The following is a 21,099-nucleotide window of genomic DNA, read 5'->3' as shown; positions in this document are numbered from 1 at the left end:
GTCCATTGTTGTTTGTTGTCTATAATCAATGATCTGGAAGATAATGTGATAAATTGGATCATCAAGTTTGCTGATGACATTAGGATAGGAGGCGTCGTGGACAGTGAGGAAGATTTTCAAAGCTTGGAGAGGGATCTGGACCAACAGTAAATGGATGAGAGAGTTTAATGAAGATAAGTGTGGGTATTGCATTTTGGAAGAGCAAATCAAGGAAGGATGTACACTGTAAATGGTACAGCACTGAGGAGTACAGAGGAGTAAAAAGACCTGGAGATACAGGTAACATTCCCTGAAGGTGGCGACGCAGGTGGACAGGGTTGTAAAGAAAGCTTTTGACATCTGTATAAATCAAAGTATTGAGTAAAAGAGTTGGGATGTTATGTTTAAGTTATATAAGACATGAGTGAGGCCAAATTTGGAATATTGTGTGCAGTTCTGGTTGCCTAACTACAGGAAGGATATCAATAAGGTTGAAAGAGTGCAGAGAAAATTTACTAGGATGTTTCCGGGTCTTCAGGAGTTGAGTTACAGGAAAAGATTAAACAGGTTAGGACTTTATTCCTTGGAACAAAGAAAAATAAGGGAAGATTTGATAGAGGTGTACAAAATTATGAGGGTTATAGGCAGAGTAGATGTGAGTAGGCTCCACTGAAATTAGGAGAGATAAATATAAAAGAACATGGCTTTAGGGCAAAAGGGGAGCATTTAGGGGGTCAGCACAGACTCGAAGGGCCGAACGCTTCTTTACTGTAGCATTTTATGGTTCGAAATGAGGGCGTTTGCAGATACAAGAAATATGGAGCAAAACCTTTTTGCCTGCATGGTTATTTCTTGGAATTGAAGCCAATTAATAGTCACGATCATGTCGAAACAAGGAATCCTCTGAAAACATTGTTAATTTTTTGCATTTATTTAGGTTATTCTAGGCTGTCTCCAAATGCCTCCAACCTTGAAAATTTTTTTGCGTTGCTTGGCAACAAATTCTTTCCTTCCCTAACTAATGTTTTATCTGTTCGGTTTCCATGCCCCCCTATATATCTTTCCCCCTACCCCCAATTAAGGATGTCAGTCCACGCTCCCCTGCACTTGAATGTGCTGAGGGCCCCCTGGTGTTGTATCTTGGTTATTTTTGAAGAATTACACTGAAAGGAGTCAAGCAATGAAAGAGAAAAGATGATTCATCATTGAAAAGATGTATTTAAAAGTTTTTATTGTTTTTTTTCCATTGGATTGGATTGGTACGAATATTGTTTGACCTGCTAAATTTCTCCAGCAGAGCTTCTGATTCCAGTATCTACAGTGTCCTGTGGGTGTGTCTCATGAGTGGACTGTAGCGATATTAAAGCCCTTGTTCCAATAGTAATGAATTGAAACACTGAAAAAATATCCAAGGCAAATTCCAAAATTTTTAAAATAGGATGATGGTACCGTGGAGGAGATAATTTGGCCTACTGAAATCCCATTCTTTTCATACCTTTTATTTTTCCCTTCAAGAATCTGTACAATTTTATTTTGAAGTTACTATTGATTCAGATATTACCGGGCCTTGCCCTGCATTTTCAGGACTTGCATTGCAGATTTTAAAAATAATATTTTAAAACCTCATCCCTCTTCCAGTCGCTTTGAATTTATGTTCTTTGTTTCCTGTAGTAGTTGAATAACCAGTCTCTGCATGTTTATTTTTTTCAAAACTATTCATAATTTGAGTAACTAGTAAATTGTTTGAATCTTCTCCAGTTTGAGAACAACTCCATTTTGCACAGTATCTTTTCCATTGGACTATTTTGATTATTGTATTGTTATTGTTCCATATCTTTGTATTGCTGTACAATAATAGTTGCATTCTCCACCAAAATAGTAGATTCGCTCAGAATTATCTGAGTCTTTTTGTTGATGTTTAAATTGCATGGCAGGTTTTGACCTTGTTTGGCAAAATGGAGCGTCTCCAAAGTTCTCCAGTTCATGCTAATATATCTACAACTCTCAATTTGCATTTGGAAGCCATTCGAGTCATGCAAGCACGTCGTAAAGATGAAATAATTAACGCTGCAAATCGTCAGAGACAGGGAGCACCTCGCTACAATGATGACAAGGGTAAGTAATTTGAAGTATATTCTAGGTGCATGTAAGGATGACAACAATCTAAATGGATTTGAGTATTCCATTGTTAACATACACTTGTTTTCTTCTTCATTTTCCAATAATAAAAGGGCATCACGACAGCCTGCTATGTCTAGACAACTTGACAGAAAAGATTGGTCAGATGTACCTCATGACATTTGAGGACATCAACTTAAACTCCCCTTCTCTCCAAGACAACTTCTGAATATGAACCAAACTATTTGTAACCTTCCTGAAATAGTTGAACCTGAGATGATGTATGCTTGAAGTCCCCGTGCTATTGCTGACACAGTCTTGCTCAACACAGCCCCTTCTTAGCTCATTTGCTGTCTAAACCTTAGAAACAGTCAAACTAGAAAATAATAGAAGATTAGTCTGGTTGCCCATAAACCCTGCTCTGCCACTGAATAAGTTCTCAATAAGATGTGTAATTTCCCCTCAGAGCAACATCTACTTGAAGTGCATTGAGATGTAGCTCTTTATGGACCATGTTCAGGAACTGAAGCTGCAGCTGGATGACTTTGAATTTGTACAGGAGAATGATTTCATAGATAGGAGCAACAGGGAGGCAGTCAGACTGATGTTGCAGGATTATAGGTAGGTGGGGTACTGTCCAGAGAGGGAAAGCAAAAGTGAGTGGGTAGGTAATGCAGAGCTCCCCTGTGGCCATTCCCTTCAGCAATCGGTATGTCACTTTGGATACTGTTTGGAGGGTTGTGGGGAACAACCAACCTGGAGAAAGCAATAGCAACTGTGTCTCTGGCAGTGAGCCTGCCCCTGTGGCTCAGAAGGGAAAGAGGAAGAAAAGAAGAATGATAGTGATAGGAAATTCGATAGTTAAGAGGAGCAAATAGGAGATTTTACGGACATGGAAGAGACACCTGGATATTTGTTGCCTCCCTGGTGCCATGGTCAGGGATGTCTTGGATCAGGTCCATGGCTTTATGAAATGGGAGGGTGAGTAGCCAGTAATTGTGGTACATTGGTACCAATGGCATTGGTAGGAAAAGGGATGGTGTCTTAAATAGGGGATATAAGGAGCTAGGTAGGAAGCAGAAGGCAGGACTTCAGTAGTAGTAATTGCAGGGTTCCTGCCTGTGCCAGTGAGGATAAGAATAGGATGTGACATGGTGCACAGCTGGAAAGCTGGTGCAGGGGGCAGGATTTCAGATTTATGGATCATTAGGATCTCTTCTGGGGACAGTATGACATGTACAAAAAGGATGGGTTACACCTGAACTTGAGGGGAACCAATATTCTGGTGGGAAAGTTTGCTGGAGCTGTTGGGGAAGGTTTAAACTACAGAGGGATAGGACAATAGTGATAGGTCAGATGAGATATATAAAGTAGATGCAGCGTGCAGTGAGATTGAGAGAAAGGATAGGCAACCAATAGGGCACAATTGCAGGCATAAGGATAAGATTTTAACTTGTGGGACTATGGAGACAAAATTGAAAAGGGCGATGAAGGACTTGTATTTAAATGCACGCTGTGTAAGGAATAAAGTAGATGATCTAGTAGCGCAACTGGAAATTGGCAGGTTTGACCTTCTGGGTATCATTGAGTTGAGTGAAAGGACACAGATAGGCCCAGAGGTTGGTGGGGGGGGGGGGGGGGGGGGTTGGCTCTTCATACAAAATATGAAATCAAATCTTTTGAAAGAGGAGACAAAGGATTGGTAGGTGTAGAATTCCTGTGAGTGAGTTAAGACACTGCAAGAGTAAAACGACTCTGATGGGTGGTGGAGAGTTATCTACAGGTCTCCAAAGAGCAGCCTGGAGGTGGTGTACAATTACAGAGGGAGCTCGAAAAGGCATGCAAAAAAAGGACAATGTTACGACAACAGTTATGGGGGATTTAAATACGTGGGTTGATGGGAAACCCGAGTTGATGCTAGATCCCAAGACAAGGAATTATTAGAATGCCTGCATGATGGATTCTTGTGGACAAAATAATTCTGGATTGGGTGTTGTGTAAAGAACTAAATTTGATAAGGGAGGTTAAAGTAAAAATAACTCTTAGGTGACAGTGATCATATGACAGAATTCAACCCTGCAGATTGTCAGGGAGAAACTAAAATCAGATGCACCAATGGGCCAAAGTAGGTTAGGCTCAGAAACTCGTGTCACTGCTGTGCCACCATCATCTCCGCTGGTGTCCGCTTCCAAACAACTTTGGCCAGCTCCTCTTTCATGCCTCTGTTTCCCCCTTTATTCTACTGGCCCATCAGGAGAAGGCAATAGTAGCTAGGATTATGGCACTGAGTGGCTCTGCTGTGCAAGAGAGAGAGGGAAAAAGAATGGTAGAGCAATAGTTATAGGGGATTCTATAGTAAGGGGAACAGACAGGAGCTTCTGTGGTGCAAACGGGACACCCGGATGGTGTGTTGAGTCCACGCTGCTGAAGATCCAGCTGCGCTGGGTGGGTCACGTCTCCAGAATGGAGGACCATCGCCTTCCCAAGATCGTGTTATATGGCGAGCTCTCCACTGGCCACCGTGACAGAGGTGCACCAAAGAAAAGGTACAAGGACTGCCTAAAGAAATCTCTTGGTGCCTGCCACATTGACCACCGCCAGTGGGCTGATATCGCCTCAAACCGTGCATCTTGGCGCCTCACAGTTCGACGGGCAGCAACCTCCTTTGAAGAAGACCGCAGAGCACACCTCACTGACAAAAGGCAAAGGAGGAAAAACCCAACACCCAACCCCAACCAACCAATTTTCCCCTGCAACCGCTGCAACCGTGTCTGCCTGTCCCGCATCAGACTTGTCAGCCACAAACGAGCCTGCAGCTGACGTGGACATTTACCCCCTCCATAAATCTTCGTCCGCGAAGTCAAGCCAAAGAAGAAAGAAGAAACAAGAGTCAGGGATATCTTGAAGCAGCTGCAGGACATTCTGAAAGGAGATGGTGAACAGTCAGCTGTCATGGCCCATACTGGTACCATCAACATAGGAAGAAAATGGGATGAGGTCCTACAAGCTGAATTTAGGGAGCTAGGAGATAAATTTAGGACTTTAAAAGTAATAATCTCAGGATTAGCCATGAGCTAGCCAGAATAGAAATAGCAGGATAGTTAGAATGAATATGTGGCTTGAACGGTGGTGCAGGAGGGAGGGTTTCAGTTTCTTGGGGCATTGGAACTGGTTCTGGGGCAGATGGGACCAGTGCAAACCAGACAGTCTACATCTGGGCAGGGCCAGGATCAATGTCCTGAGGAGCTTGTTTGCTAGTGATGTTGGGGATGGTTTAAACTAATGGGGCAAGGGGATGGGAACCTACAAAGAAAGAATGTGGAAGGTGGTACAGAGATCAAAGCTAAATTTAGGAAAGAGAAAAAAAATAGGGCAGAAAAGTCTAAAGCAAAAGATTCAGAGATCACTAGATTTTAAAAGAACAGTGAGCATAAGTGCACTTTATCTGGATGCCCGTAATATTAGAAACAAGGTTTATGAACTGGAGGGGCAAATCATTCCCCAGGCATATGATTTAGTTGCCATCACAGATACATGGTTGCAAGGTGGGCATAATGGGAATTAAATATTCAAGGGTATCAGGTAAACGAAAAGATAGACAGGTAGGTAAAGGTGGTGGGGTGGTGCTCTTAATTAAGGATGAGATACGGGCAATAGTGAGAGATGATACAAGATCTAAGGAGCAGAATGTTAAGTCCATCTGGGTAGAGATTAAGAATAGTAAGGGAAAACAAAATCACTGATGGGAGTTGTCTATCGCCCACTAAATAATAATAGCACAGTGGTACAGGCACAGAGAGATAGCAGAGGCATGTAAGAAAGGAATGACAGTTGTCATGGGGGACTTAAACTTCCATAGATTGGGAAAATCAAGTTGGTCGAGGTAGTCTGGAGGATAACTTAATCGAATCCATCCGTGATAGCTTTCTTGAGCAGCCTGTTAAGGAACCAACGAGGGAGAATACTATTTTAGATCTAGTATTGGGCAGTAGTTAGGGACACTTCTGTTAAAAACGATCATAGTATGAATGAATTTCTCTTACAGATGGAGGGTGCAATAGTTAGATCTCAAACTAGTGTCTTATGCTTGTACAGGGAAGACTACAACAGGATAAGGGAGGAATTGGTCAGCATGGACTGGGAGCATAGGCTAGTTGATAGAACAGTTGAGGAACAGTGGAAGACTTTCAAAGAGATTATTCACAGTGCTCAACAAAACTAAGAGTCAGTCTTGGCTAACTAAGGAAATAAAGGAAAGTTTAAAATTAAAAGCTCATGTGTACAAGTAGCCAAGAGCAGTGGGAAACTGAAGGATTGGGAAAACTTTAAATGACAACAAAGGAGAACTAAATGAGAAATAAGGAAAGGGGAGAAGGATTATGAAGGTAAATTAGCACAAAATATAAAAACAGCAAAAAAATTTATAAATATATAAAATGGAAGAGGGTGGCTAGAGTCAACATAGGTCCCTTGGAAGATGAGAAAGGGACATTGATATTGAGTAATGAGGAAATGGCCGAGGCATTGAACAGATATTTTGTGTCAGTCTTCACGGTAGAAGCCAGATCCAGCATGCCATAGATAGGGATGCGAAGGGAGGCGAGGGCCTCGATAAAATAATTGTTACAAAAGAGCTAGTGATGAGCAAACTAATAGGACTGAAAGTGGACAAAACCCCTGGTCCTGATGGATGCATCCCAGGGTACAGTGGGAAATGGCGGGAGTTATACTTGATGTGTTGGTAATCATTTACCAAAATTCTCTGAACTCTGGGCAGGTCCTGACAGATTGGAAGGCAGCAAATGTCACGTCACATTTTAAAAAGGGATGTAGGCAGAAGACGGGTAACTATCGGCCAGTTAGATTATTATCTGTAGTTGGGAAAATACAACTTGAAGCTATCATTAAGGATGAAGTAATGAGACATTTAGAACGAAGGGGTTCCATCAGGCAGATGCAGCATGAATTCAGAAAGAGCAGGTCTTGTGTGACAAACTTGCTGGAGTTCTTTGAGGATATAGTGGGTACAGTAGATAGAGGGGAACAGATTGTTATTGTATATTTGGATTCCGAGAAAGCAATTGATAAGGTGCCACACAAGAGAGTTATCAATAAGATATAGGTGAATGGAGTCGGGGGAAGTATATTGGCATGGATTGAGGATTGGTTAGCTGACAGAAGGCAGAGAGTTGGGACAAATGAGTGGTTTTCTGATTGGCAGACAGTGGTAAGTGGAATGCCACAGGGGTCGGTGCTGGGCCCGCAGCTGTTCACCATTTAAATTGATGATTTGGAAGAGGGGACAGAGTGTAGTGTCGCTAAGTTTGCAGATGATACAAAATTGAGTGGAAAAGCTAATTGTACAGAGGATGTAGAGAGGCTGCAGAAGGATATAGTTAAAGTTAGGTGAGTGGGCAAGGGTCTGGCAGATGGAGTACGTTAGTCAATGCGAGGCCATGCACTTTGGTAGGAAAAATAGAAAAAGCAGGTAATTATTTGAATGGTGAAAAACTGCAGCATGCTGTAGTGCAGATGGACTTGGGAGTGCTTGTGCATGAATCGTAAAAGTTGGGTTGCTGGTACAACAGGTTATGTTGGCCTTCATTGCTAGAAGAATTGAATTCAAGAGCAGGGAGGTACTGGTGAGGCTGCACCTGGAGTACTGTGTGCATTTCTGGTCACCATACTTGAGGAAGGATATATTAGCCTTGGAGACAGTCCAGAGAAGGTTCACCAGGTTGATCCTGGAAATGAGGGGGTTGGCCTACGAGGAGAGACTAAGTCATGCTACAACCGTACAAGGTACTGGTGAGGCCGCATCTGAAATACTGTGTGCATTTCTGGTCACCATACTTGAGGAAGGATATACTAGCCTTGGAGACAGACCAGAGGAGGTTCACCAGGTTGATCCTGGAAATGAGGGGGTTGGCCTATGAGGAGAGACTAAATCGCTTGGGATTATACTCACTTGAATTCAGAAGAATGAGAGGAGATCTTATAGAAACATATAACATTGTGAAAGGAATAGATAGGATAGAGGTAGGAAAATTGTTTTCACTGGTAAGTGAGACCAAAACTAGAGGAAACAACCTCAAGATTCAGGGGAGTAGATTTAAGGCAGAGATGAGGAAAAACTTTTTCCAGAGAGGAGTGAATCTTTGAAATTCTCTACCCAGGGAAGCGGTTGAGGCTACTTCATTAAACATATTTAAGATTCAGTTAGATTTTTACATAAAAAAGGAATGAAAGGATATGGGAAAAAGGCAGGTAGGTGGAATTGAGTCAATGATCAGATCAGCCATGATCTTATTGAATGGCAAAGCAGGCTCAATGGGACGAATGGCCACCTCCTGCTCTTATTTCTTATGTCCTTATACTTAGAAATCTGATTTTAAAATAAAAACTAATGAGACTGCATCGTGAGCAGCTTTGGGCTCCTTATCTCAGGAAAGATGTGTTAGCATTGGGGAAGGTCCAGAGGAGGTTCACGATAATAATCCCTGGAATGAAAGGGTTATAAGGTAAAGAATGTTAGATGGCTCTGGCTGTACTTGAAAACTGAAAGGACTGAGTAGAGTGGACAGGGTATTTCCTATCGTGGGGGAGTCTGGAACCAGAGGGCACAGTCTCAAAATTCCTTTAGAATTGAGATGAAGAGGAACTTCTTTATCCAAAGGGTGGTGAATCTGTGGGTGGCTATGGGGGCTGTCATTGGTTATATTTAAGATAGAATTAGAGAGTTCAGAATCAGAATTTATTGTCATGAACAAGTCATGAAGTTTGATATTTTGCAGTAGCGTCAAAGTGTAAACATTCGTATTATGAACCATCTTGCAACAATAATATATTAAAAATAAAAATAGTGGTGCACAAAAAGTAAGGTAGTGTCTTTGGTTCATTGATCATTCTGGAATCTGATGGGAGTGGGGAAAGAAGCTGATCCTATGCCACTGAGTGCATGTCTTTAGGGTTCTGTACCTCCTTCTCAATGGTAACAGAGTGCGGAGTGCATGGCCTGGGTTGTGGGGGTCTTTGGGGACTGAAGCTGCTTTTTTAAGACACCGCTTCATATGGATGTCCTCGATGGAGTTAAGTCTGGTGCCTGTGATGTTACAGGCCAAGTTAACAACCCTCTGGAGTTTTTTCTTGTCCTGAGATTTGGGGCCTCCATAGCAGACAGTGATGAAACCAGCCAGAATACTCTCCACGGTACACCTGTAGAAGTTTTCGAGAGTCTTCAGTGATATAGCGAATCCCCTCAAGCACCTCACAAGGTATAGCTGCTGGCAGGCCTTCTTTGCGATTACATAAACATGGAGGCTCCAGGCAGATCCTTGGAGATGTTGACACCCAGGAATTTGAATTTCTTGACTCCACTACTGAGTCTTCGATGAAGACTGGGTTGTGTTCCCCAGCTTCCTCCTGAAGTCTGCAATTATCTCCTTGAGTGCAAGGTTGTTGATTATGAAGGGAATCAAGGGTTATGGGAAGGCAAGAGAATGGAGATAAAAAGGATAATAAATCAGCCGTGATGGAATGGCAGGGCGAATGATGGGCTAGATAGCCTAATTATGCTCATGTGTCTTATAGAGTACAGGCCCAGAGCCAAACACTTCTTGTCTAGTTCTGGAGGAGATCTACACTGGACTATACCAGAAGTGGACTAGTTCCGACCCACAAAGGACGGTGCTGGGCCCGCAACCGTTCACGATATACATAAACGATCTGGAAGAGGAGATAGAGTGTAGTCTATCTAAGCTTGCTTGGATAAGATGACACTAAATTGAGTGGAAAAGCAAATTGTGCAGAGGATATAGAGAGTCTACAGAGAGGTAGATAGGTTAAGTGATTGGGCAAGGGTCTGGCAGATGGAGTACAATGTTGGCAAATGTGAGGAATGAAAATGAAATATCAGAAAATTATTTAAATGGCAAGCAATTGCAGCACGCTGCCGTGCAGAAAGACTTGGGAGTGCTTGTGCATGAATGACAAATGGTTGGTTTGCAGGTGGCCTTCATTGCTAGAGGGATGGAATTTAAGAGAAGGGGAATTATGCTGCAACTGTAAAAGGTACTGGTTAGACTGCATCTGAAGTACTGTATGTAGTTCTAGTTTTCTTATTTCAGGAATGATGTACTGGCTTTGGAAGCAGTGCAGAGGGGGTTCCAGGGATGAAGGGGTTGGCTTATGAGGAGAGAATGAATAATCTGGGACTGTATTCACTGGAATTTAGAAGAATGAATGGGGATCATTTTGAAACATATAAAATTCTGAAAGGCATAGATAAGATAGAGGTAGGTAAATTGTTTACATTGGTATTGGAGGCCAGAACTAGAGAGCATAGCCTCAAGAATCAGGGTAGAAGATTTAGGTCAGAAATGAGGAGGAACTGCTTTTCCCAGAAGGTGGTGAATCTGGAATTCGCTGCCCATTTAAGCAGTGGAGGCGACCTCAGTAAATATATTTAAGACAATGTTGGATAGATTTCTATATAGTAAGGGAATTAAGGAATATGGGGAAATGGCAGATAGGTAGAGATGAGCCAATCATCAGATCATGTTGAATGGTGGAGCAGGCTAGATGGGCCGGATGGCCTACTTCTACTCCTATTTCTTATGTTCTTATGGACGACCCACTCATCATATGTAAAACACAAAAGACACTGAGATTGAAGTATAAAAACAATGCTGGAGAAACTCACAGGTCAAACTGTACTTTATATAGCAAAGATAAAGATATATAACCAATGTTTCGAGTTTCAGCCCTTCATCAAGGTCTGGACAAAATGTCGGGTTGAGGAGCAGGGAGAGGAGCAGTCCCACAGCCTGGAGGTAATTGGTGGGAAAGGAAGTGAGGGGGCAAACAGGGGGCTCTGTGAATGGAGAGGGAAAGGGGTGGAGAGCTGGAGGAAAGAAAACAGAGGGATGGGGAAGGGATGGAGAACTGAGAAGGGGAGAACCCCATTTTCCCTTCCTTCCCCATGATATTATTTACATTTGCTCATACACAGGATTCCTATGGAAAGCTGTAAATTCTAGGCTACGTTTTCTTTGTCCACTCACTGTATGTGCTATTTGAATATATTGGCTCCTATGACAATTTTGCTTCATTATTTCATCATGTCATGTTCTATCTATAAATAACATTTGAGCCTCTCACTGTCTATTAAGATGTATTTATTGTCCATTTTGGTTTTCAGATGTTTTGGCCCTGGCAGCTGCCATTAAGGACCTAACCATTTCAACACGTAAGGCTCGCACTGCCCTCTGGTGTGCATTGCAAATGACTTTGCCAAAAATTTGCCTGGGGGCTTCTGTCAAACATCTTGAAATTGAAAAGGCACTAAAAGAGTTGTGTCAAGGGGATATCAAAAATAATGATGAAATATTCTTTGAAGAGAAAAAGGTGAAGTGTGAATCGGATCATGTAGGATGTGCAGTAGTAAAAAGAGAAACATGCTTAAGAACAAAAGTGACAGCTTAAAATGCAGCTTCTCTTGTGATTTGCTATGAAATATTATAAACAATGGGTGGAGTCTTCAAAATAGTATTGTTTGCATTGTGTGAAATTCTAGAACTAACAGTAAATCACTTGTTAAATAATTTGCTAGTCTGAGTGGTATGGGAAAGTTGCAGTCTGAGAAGAGATTGGAAGAGTATTATGGAAATTAATAACTTGGTTCTCATTGTCTGAGAAAATTGTACTATTTTAGATAATTTCAGTGGAAAAAAAAGCTTTATTTTGCAGCTTTCTGCTGCAATGGGATTTTGGCAGCCACTCTTTTTGAAGCTTGTATCCATTATACATCATCAGATGATAACCATACAGTTCAAAAGATTGCATCAAGTTTTGTGTGGCAGAGAAAAGGAATGAAATAATGCTATTTTCTTTCCTTATTACTGAAATAACAATTTTAAATTTAATAAATGGGAAATGAAATACTAAGTTTCTGTAGCAATGCAAAAAAAATGGTACTGTTCGAAATTTTATGAAACACCCATTTTTAAGCTTGGTTTTGTCACAGTTAAGATCTGAAAAGACCGTTTGTCATTTTTCTAAAGGGCAGTACAGTATAATTTTTTTGCAATTGGGTCTTTGAATCAATTGCCAAATGTTCTTTCAAATTTTACAACTATTTAGCTTTAGCTTATGAAAAAGTTATTAGAAATTGCAAAATCTGATCAGGTTTGATAGATACCAATTAAATGAGACGTAAAAAAATTTGTACATAGAAATAATGTACTAAAACCTGCTGGAAATGAACTCAGTTGATGTATTCAGCAGGCAATTTTTCCAATCTAAACACCATTCTGTACATTATTTCAACAATGTTCTTCATTTTTATTCAATATGTACCTTATTCAATTCTTAACTTGGGTTTGGATCAAAAACTTTGGATCATTACTGTCCTTTTTGCTAGAGATTTGAGGACATTTTGATTTTTTGAATGAGTTAAATAAATGAAAGTACTCGATCATTTTCAACTATCTTTAACTCTGCCTTCTAAATTGTGAATAGATCAAATTATAATAACAAATATAATCCTCAGAACCAAAAACAGGGCTACTTGGTTTAAAAAAAAAATCTTTCTATCCAATTAACTAACAGTAATTTTTATAACTCACTATTTAAGGTGTTGCGGAACATTAAGATCCAAGAACATTTTACTTTAGTCAAATACTTAAAAGTAACCATCAGTTTTTAAAATTGTTGTTATTCAGTTACATAGCTCTTTTCAGAGATAAACTTACATGTGGCTTTAACACAGACATTTAAAGGTGCTTCAGTAATTTTTGTTAGCCTCAGGACTCATTCCACAAATATATTTTATTTAGGGATGTTATTAATGATAGTTAACAGCCTATGAAACTTAATGGAGCATTTTGTTTTTTAATGTTCTGCCAGATGCTTCATCACCTCAAAACTAATCTATATTTTTCATTTTAAAAATTGCTCTTGATGTACTGGGTTACCCTCTTTTCAATTTTTCATAAATCTTGGATGTGATCCAATAACTAAGAGCTATTTGGCCTTTTAGTGAACTGTGAGACCATAACAGTTAAGTCTGACCTTGTGCTTAACCAAACGCACATCCAGCAGGAGGCCCTGGTCTGCAGTCAGTTTCTCGCTATATTGAGAGGAACTGGGATTGGTTTTTTTATCTTATTGAATTTATCTGTTAAGGTAATCTGTTAAAGAAAATACTCTTATTTTTATCTTCAATTAAATCAATACCAGTTTTACACCTGGATGAGAGGTTGATGCCCAACTCAAGTTCAAACCTGAATATTTTTGAGCCTGTAATATCTATTTGAAAACTGGCAAAACTTTTAAATTATACTGTCAAAAATATGGTTGGACTAATACTTGCAAATGGGTAGGGGAAGAAATGATGGCTGGAGAATCTCACTTTTATTTTACTTCTGCAAACATCGTTGTCATCTCCAACTTTATATATCTGAGTGTTTTCCATCATATTTTGATTTGTCCATTTCGAGCAAAGATGGTAAGGTGAATTTGTAATTTTCTGATCTCACAATACCAATTGCTAAATGGATTCAGGAAATCAAATGAATTTTCACTGGGAAAAGTAAAGGCATATGAAGGTACAGTAATGATACATCCTTAACTGATGTCAAATCACCTCCAATTTTCTTTATGAACTTCACATTTGGGAGCAGGTCTGCTTTAGCTGGCAGATTGTTTGGCGTAAATTTTCTAAATTGTATAAACAGACTAAAGCACTGTGTTACTGACAAGAAGACTGAATATTTAATATCAAAAAAATTTGGTGTTGGAAAAGAAACATGAATTTCATTAACTCTGCCTCCAATCTTTTAATGCATTGTGTTTCACACACCCAATGCCTACATTGAGCATTGAAGGCTCAGTAACAGCGCCCAATTTCCTTGCAGTATATTTTGGAAAGATTTTACCATTTCTTTAAAAATTGTTGAAAAATTAAACCTGCTGTAATTAAAGTGTATAAAAAATTACAAAGCTTAAAGCTCTATGAAAGACAAAAGTTATGGAAAACACTATTCTTAGTGTTATTTTTGAAAGTGTTTGTGCTGAGAGGATTTTTTTTTTACTTGCTACTTGCATTTTTAGAAAAATTGCAAGGCCAATTGCTGTTATAAATGACAGAGAAACCTTTCACCATTCAATCTTTTTGCAAAGAAATTCTGGTGATTTTGTTTGCAAGTTGATAGGGTAGAATAAAGTTAAAACAGTCCACAGCAAAATGTGGAGGACACTTGAATTTAACTTTTAAACAGATTTTACCATCATCCAAATTAGGCCTGTGTTCAAATAAATCTTTTCTATAGAATGCAATATATAAAAGTGCTGGAGAAACTCAGAAGGTCACGCAACATCTCTGTTTTCTCTGGGATGTTGGTGAAATGACTTATAATATGTTTTAATTATTCTGAATTAATGGTCTTAACATATTTAAGATGCCCCAGTTTAGATTTAATACATCTTTTTTTTAATCTACTAGATGTATAATGTTTTATAAATTATGCTTGGTGCTGAAGAAGTTGAAAGTTTAAAAAAAACTGGGTGAGAGCTTTCATTATCTACGTTTTAAAATCTTGAAGTGGGAAATGGAATCTCAGAGCAAAGGCTGTTTTGAATAAAAGTCTACTAGAAACCTTTTTGTTACTGTTGACGGATAATTAGAATTTGGTCTGAGCCAGATGAAGTATTTGTGATATTTATACTCTGCACTACTGTGGAGAAGTCCATTCAATCTGTAATTTCCCATAGTGCAATATTTGTAATGTAGGCACGCACTTCAGAACCAAAAGTTTGAATGAGCATCAGTGCTTAATAACACTTGATTTCAATTCACCTCTGTAATTTGTGTAAAATAATAACAATTAAGGAAAAGAAAGAAATGTTACTCAGGATTAGTTCTTAGATTTACTAACCCTCTATGGTGGGAAATTTAAGTAGGACCTATATTTGATCTAGCATGCACTTAACGAAGAGATAAAATTGCTTTTTGTAATTGTCATTTAAAGGATTATAATTTTTAAAGCATTCCATATTTATTTTAATATTGATTCAATCTTAATTTAAATTTTGATTTAGTATCTAATGTACTGTATTAATGGGATTATTCTTGCCAAACTTTCACAATAATCAGATTAACTGTTACTCAGGAAATATATATTTAATATTTAGTTTTTTGGGTTGTATGTGCAAAGTATTTTCCACAAATCTAACTATGTACAAGTACTAGTTACCAAAGCTATTTTTGTTTAACTGATTTATTTCTAAAATCCTGGAAACCATAGAGTGACTGTAGAGTTAGTGATGTGCTGGTCTTCATACATGGGCTTAGACAATCAAAAGTCTTGCAATCTTAAAGCTTTGAGAAGGATTAAGATATTTATACAGCTATTAACATAGGTCAAAAATTATAATTTTTGTGATCCATATGACACTACACTGTTGTCAATTTAATGCTTTTAACAACATTTGCCACGTGATCTTGTTTTTTTTAAATGTTATTGTGGAATCAGGTAGTATTCATAGTTGCATTTGGGAAGATTAGCTCAGGGAGGAATCTCTGGGGTTATGGCAACTGTTGGAAATTGTATTTGAAGGCAAAGTAGTAGCATCTATGAAATTTATTCATTTTGCATAAGCATAAAATTACTTAAGAAGGCAGCATTGATAGTCTTTGGGTTTAATTCTTTGGAGATCTGGTCATAGAAACCAGATCTTCATTACTATGTTCAAGAAGCAAATCTGAATTTCTAAATGCAAAAAATATATTGTTATTTAACGTTCTGATGTCTGATTTTAAATATAGAACATAGAACAATACAACACAGTACAGGACCTTCAGCTGAAGATGTGCCAATCTGAATTAATCTGCACATCCACACCAATCCTACCCTTACAGCAACCCAATTTATTTTCTGACATCTATGTGCCTTTCTAAGAATATTGTAAATGTCCTTTTAGTACCAGCCTCCATCTCAAACCCAGGCAATACATTCCAGGCACTTGCCACACTGTGCCAAAAAAACTACCTCTGATGTCCTCTGGTATTGGCCATTGCTGCCCTGGGATAAAGGTTCTGGCAGTCTACTCTATTTATGCCTCCCATAATCTTATACACTTCTATATGTCTCTCATCGCTCCAAAGAGAAAAGCTCAGAAGACGTATTCTCCAATTCAGACAGAATCCTGGTAAATCTCCCTTGCATTTTCTCTAAAGCTTCTACATCCTTTCCATAAATTAGGTGACCAGAACTGAACACATATAATCTAACCAGAACTTATAGAGCTGCAACATTACGGCTTTGAACACAATATGCTGACTAATGAAACCTGGCAGTCATACGCCTTCTTAGCTATCATATCAACTTGTACGGCAACCTTGAGGGATCAGTGGATGGACCATAACATCTCTCTGTTCATGTACATTGCTAAGAATCCTGCCATTAACCATGTGCTCCACTTTCAAGGTTGAACCTCCAAAGTGTATCCACTTCACACTTTTCCGGATTGAACTTTGCTACTTCTCTGCTAATTCTGCATCTTGAATATATATCCCATTGTTACCTACAACAACCTTCTACATATCCAGAGAACCTCCAGCCTCTACATCATTAAATTTATTTAATTATTTAAAATTGTTTTAAGTTTAACTTTAGGCATAGAGCACTGTAACAGGCCCTTTCAACCCAAGAGTACATGCCGCCCAATTAACCTACACCCCACACTGGGAGAAAACCAGAGCCCCTGGGGGAAACTCACGCAGATGCGGGGAGAACACACAAACTCCTTACAGACAGCGCGGGATTCGAATCCCAGTCCTGGTCGCTGGCGCTAACCATGCGGCCACAGAGCCACTTAGTGTCAAAGATTTTAAAAATGTACATTTCTAATTATTTAAAGCATTTCCATTCAAATGTTTATATCCATGTAGATTATGGTTTTTGCTAGGATTTCTTCCACCAACCATTCAGCATAGTGCTCATAGATGTATCCTTTCAATTAAATTAGGGTTTCTTCCTTTAACATTATTTCAGGAAGTGAATATCAGATCCCTACAATTCACTTTGCGAAGAAGTCAATGTCTCTTATAATTATTTCCTTTTCTGTGAAGAAAATAGGTCCATTTGGTTTTCTTGCTTAGGCTCATAATTTTGAATATGTGAATTAAATCTCCCTTGGAAACAACTTCAACTTGAGCTCCAGACAGATGAATACATTTCTAGTCCTGGCAGCAGCTTCTGCACTTTCTGTTATTTACATACTTCTGAAAGTGTGATGACAAGAATTATATGCTGTATTCTATCTAAGGCCTAGTGTTTGTGAAGTTCCAAAATGATCTTATTCATCTCAAAGTGCCTTCTTAACCACTTTATTTACCTATTTTTTTGCTGGCAGTGACCTGTGAACGTGCACCACAATATTCCTGTGTCTTAATAGCTGCCAATTATATCTACCTTATATGTTTGCTCTCTCCAAATTTCATGTTTCTCTGGATTAAATGTCATTTACTACCTTACCAGTTTAACAGTATCTTCCATTGCCTTGAACATTCTTGCTGCTCACAGCACTCTTGGTTTTAATCAAAGTCCCTACATTAAAATCCAAGTCCTTTAGCTTTTTCCTTTGAATTCCATGAGTTTTTACTTTTCTGATCAATCCATAATATGTTGAACTTTATTATTTAAATCCTTAAGTGGCACCCTCATTAATCTTCCTTACAATCTTCCAATAAATGTACTTAATTAATACAAATGCATTTTTATGTTCCGAGATATGTAAGTCTCCACAGTAAGAATTTGAGTATTGGCATTGATTTTATTTTTGAGAAGGAAAGTTAATTTATTTTGAATCCTATTTTAATTAATAAATTCAGTTAATTGGAAAATAAAAGGAAGTGTACATTATGAAGTTTTCCTTCTAAAAATGTCATCTAATTTGTCCATCTGTAGAAAATAATCATTATAATAATTTGTGTTTCTGATATTCAAAAAAATCCATGGATTTTATTTACATCAGCCTTGCAGGATATTTTTTCTGTGTTTTGTTACATTCATAATCTCCAGGTATTGGAGTTTCTAGTCTAAAAATTGTTCCCTGTTAGCCTGTTGATATTTGTGCAGAAGTAAAATTTTCTCAAATACTCACTGAAAGTTTTTAATTGCACTAATACTGTCAACTAATGACTATATAGATATTTTCCAATTTACTCCCAAAGAAGTATCAATCCCTGTTGCTTGATTTATGTTCTTTTAATGCAACATTTTTTGACTCTCTTTTAGGATTATGTCAAAAAATAGTTTCTATTTTCAAAACTTAGAAATAAAAAATTCAATATTTTCAAATGAATGAATACATCACCATTCTAGATTATCTGATCCTCAAATGAAACTTCACAGCCATTTTGGAAAGAATTTCAAAATCCACAGAAATCAGTGCTGCTTTTCAAAATCTAGAATATAACATGCCTTGTTCTACAGTTCTAATTTCTGTGGGGATAGTTTGCTATAGATTTTAATGAAGCATAATAGCCGCACGTAAGTATTTTAATGTGTGACAAGATGACCTAGACACGAAGGGAATAAATGATTTGCTTGAACATTTTTGAAAATCTTAGATTTTGTTTACACAAATTTATTTTTGTAGCCATATTGGAATGTGCTCTATTAATGAATGTATTGGGCATTGTAGGTCTTTTTTTGGGTTGTATATCGTTAATTTGTATTCATAGAGCGTGTAACTCTTTTAAATCATTTTGTTGTGCATTTTAAATATGGTAATGTGCCTTTTACTGATTATATTTATTGTCACACTGTTAAAATCCTTTATGTATCTCAGATTCAGCAGCTTTATAAATACTCATTACTGATCAATATTGTTAGATTCTGCCAGCTATACACAAAAAATCAGTTATGTAATGTATGATGAATAGCTGGCAGTGTAGCATGTTCATTTTCTTAAATGTATTTGTATTGGTCTGTTATGTAAAAGGCGTAAAGCCCTGTTGCTTAATGGTAATCGACAAACATTCATTGATTAGTATATAATGGCATGGAATGTAACTTATGCAATAATCCACAAACGCTATTCTTACAGTGAAGAGTTCATTGTTCATATTATTATGTTCTAACTTGGATCATTGCGACATTTGGTAACAACTTAATAGTTTTTAGGTGCTAGAAAGTCAAAAGGCACTTAAATATATACCCTTTGCATTTCCAAGTCATAACTGAATTTAATTTAACAGTGAGGGATTAGCCCTCGACACATTTCTACCCAAAGTTGAAAACTTTAAGCATTTTTGGTACTTTGCTAGATTTTTTTTTAATGTACTGTCCTGAATCATGTATTTTGCCTTGATCACTAACATTAGATTTAAATGTCCAGGAAATTTGTTTTGTCTGGGATGAATATTGGATGTTTGCCTCACCAATAACACGTTATACATATATAGGGGAACAATTATCATAATTTTTTTTAGTTTTGCATAAACAAAGGGGAACAATTTTCATAAACAAAATAATTTAAGCTTTGGATAGTCTTTTTCACTGCACTTTCCTTGGGTGAATATTGTCTTTAGCCAATGGAACAAATCATTTTTTTAAAGAACGTTTTTATTTAAATGTGTGCTTAGCTCAGATACAACTGGAAATGAGCATGTTTCTAAATCACTGGATTTCTGGAATATCTTTATGGTTTTTATATGAAAGAAATTCCTTTTTTTCTCAAGTTAGGAGGTTTATAGATAATTTTACATCCTTTGTGCAATTGCGGACTTCTCATTTGAGAGAGAAATGTTAATAAAATGGTTCATTATATTATCTACTTCGACAATATTCTTTAGAATGGTGCACTGTTTACTCCATATAAATGAGTAAAATGTAATCATAGTTGTATAATTAGTACGGGAAACTATTTGGACTTGGTTTAGAATCTTGTGGTGATGCTCCACAAATGTTCACGGTGTGCTCTGCACTGTCCTGACTTATTTCAAAAGAAAGGAGAAATAATTGATGAGAAGCTTTCAGAGCAGGAGTTAGAGCAGAAAACATTGTTTAGACCAGTAATAAAGTTCTGTTTATAAAACTGTTCAATTATAATTGTTCTGTCATTGTGAATCACTTAAAATATTTTCTTTTGTTACAACTGTTTCCAAATTCAATCTTGCTAACAATTGAATTATTGTTAATTGCAGTTAGCCATGGCTTTTGAGTGCTGAATTATTTTAAAGTAACAGTTTATACAGTATTTAACAAACGTGTGTAGCAGCTTTGGAGCTGTTAATAAACAAAAAGTTGAAAATTAGCACATTATTGGAAAGAAATAAAAATTTGAGATAGTTTGATGTTAACCTTTTCGATTTGCGTGTTTATTTCTTGCCATTAAACGGGTGTTTCCTGCAAATGCAAAGTATAGGTGATTGTTCTTTGAAAGGGATGGGAATGTGGTGTAGCTAGTCGAGTGCCTTCCTATTAGTGCCAAGATCTGGTTCATCTTGGATAGTGTCTGTGGAATTTGCATGTTCTCCCTGTGAACTGTGTGAATATTACCCTGAGTGATCTAACTTCCACCTACATATCAAAAACGAGTTGGTCATTAATATTTTGTAGTTTTACCTGCTGGAAGTGTGAATCTTCAGTATCTTATAGCATCTCTGAAACCTAGTTAAGCATGCTGTATCTTCACATTCATTAAGCTCATTATTTAATTTCTGACTGCATACCCTTGGATAAAATGTCAAGTTTGGCATCAGAAGTTTGGAATCGAGTGGCTAGTTGTTGTACCATACTTTGCAAAGTGAATAAAGTTGATCAGTCGTAGTCTGAATGGTTGATAAACATTTCTAATATATCTGAGGGGCACGATCTGCATTTGGCTCTTGGAGTTCTTTGGCATTTATGGTTTTTAGACTGCAGTGATGGGAGAATCATGGAAAAAATGAACATAATTACTCACCTTGTGGTCATTTGCACCGCATGCCTTTTT

The 21,099-nt window shown here is 37.9% G+C and overlaps 1 protein-coding gene across 2 annotated transcripts in view; it reads left to right on the top strand.

Annotated features, from left to right (window-relative positions):
• LOC138750646 (meiosis-specific coiled-coil domain-containing protein MEIOC-like) overlaps positions 1 to 20,464 on the top strand; it is a 97,013-nt gene extending 76,549 nt beyond the window's left edge. For both annotated transcript variants that reach the window (XM_069912748.1, XM_069912747.1), the window contains exons 6-7: positions 1,914 to 2,094; positions 11,297 to 20,464. In XM_069912748.1, coding sequence (XP_069768849.1) covers positions 1,914 to 2,094; positions 11,297 to 11,580 — 465 coding nt within the window. In that variant the 3' untranslated portion in view covers positions 11,581 to 20,464. The remainder of the gene's footprint in view (positions 1 to 1,913; positions 2,095 to 11,296) is intronic.
• Positions 20,465 to 21,099: the final 635 nt, after the last annotated feature.

This window comes from Narcine bancroftii, unplaced genomic scaffold (assembly GCF_036971445.1).
Source record: "Narcine bancroftii isolate sNarBan1 unplaced genomic scaffold, sNarBan1.hap1 Scaffold_215, whole genome shotgun sequence".
In the NCBI taxonomy this organism is placed as follows: domain Eukaryota; kingdom Metazoa; phylum Chordata; class Chondrichthyes; order Torpediniformes; family Narcinidae; genus Narcine; species Narcine bancroftii.
This window is presented reverse-complemented; position numbering and strand designations above follow the sequence as displayed.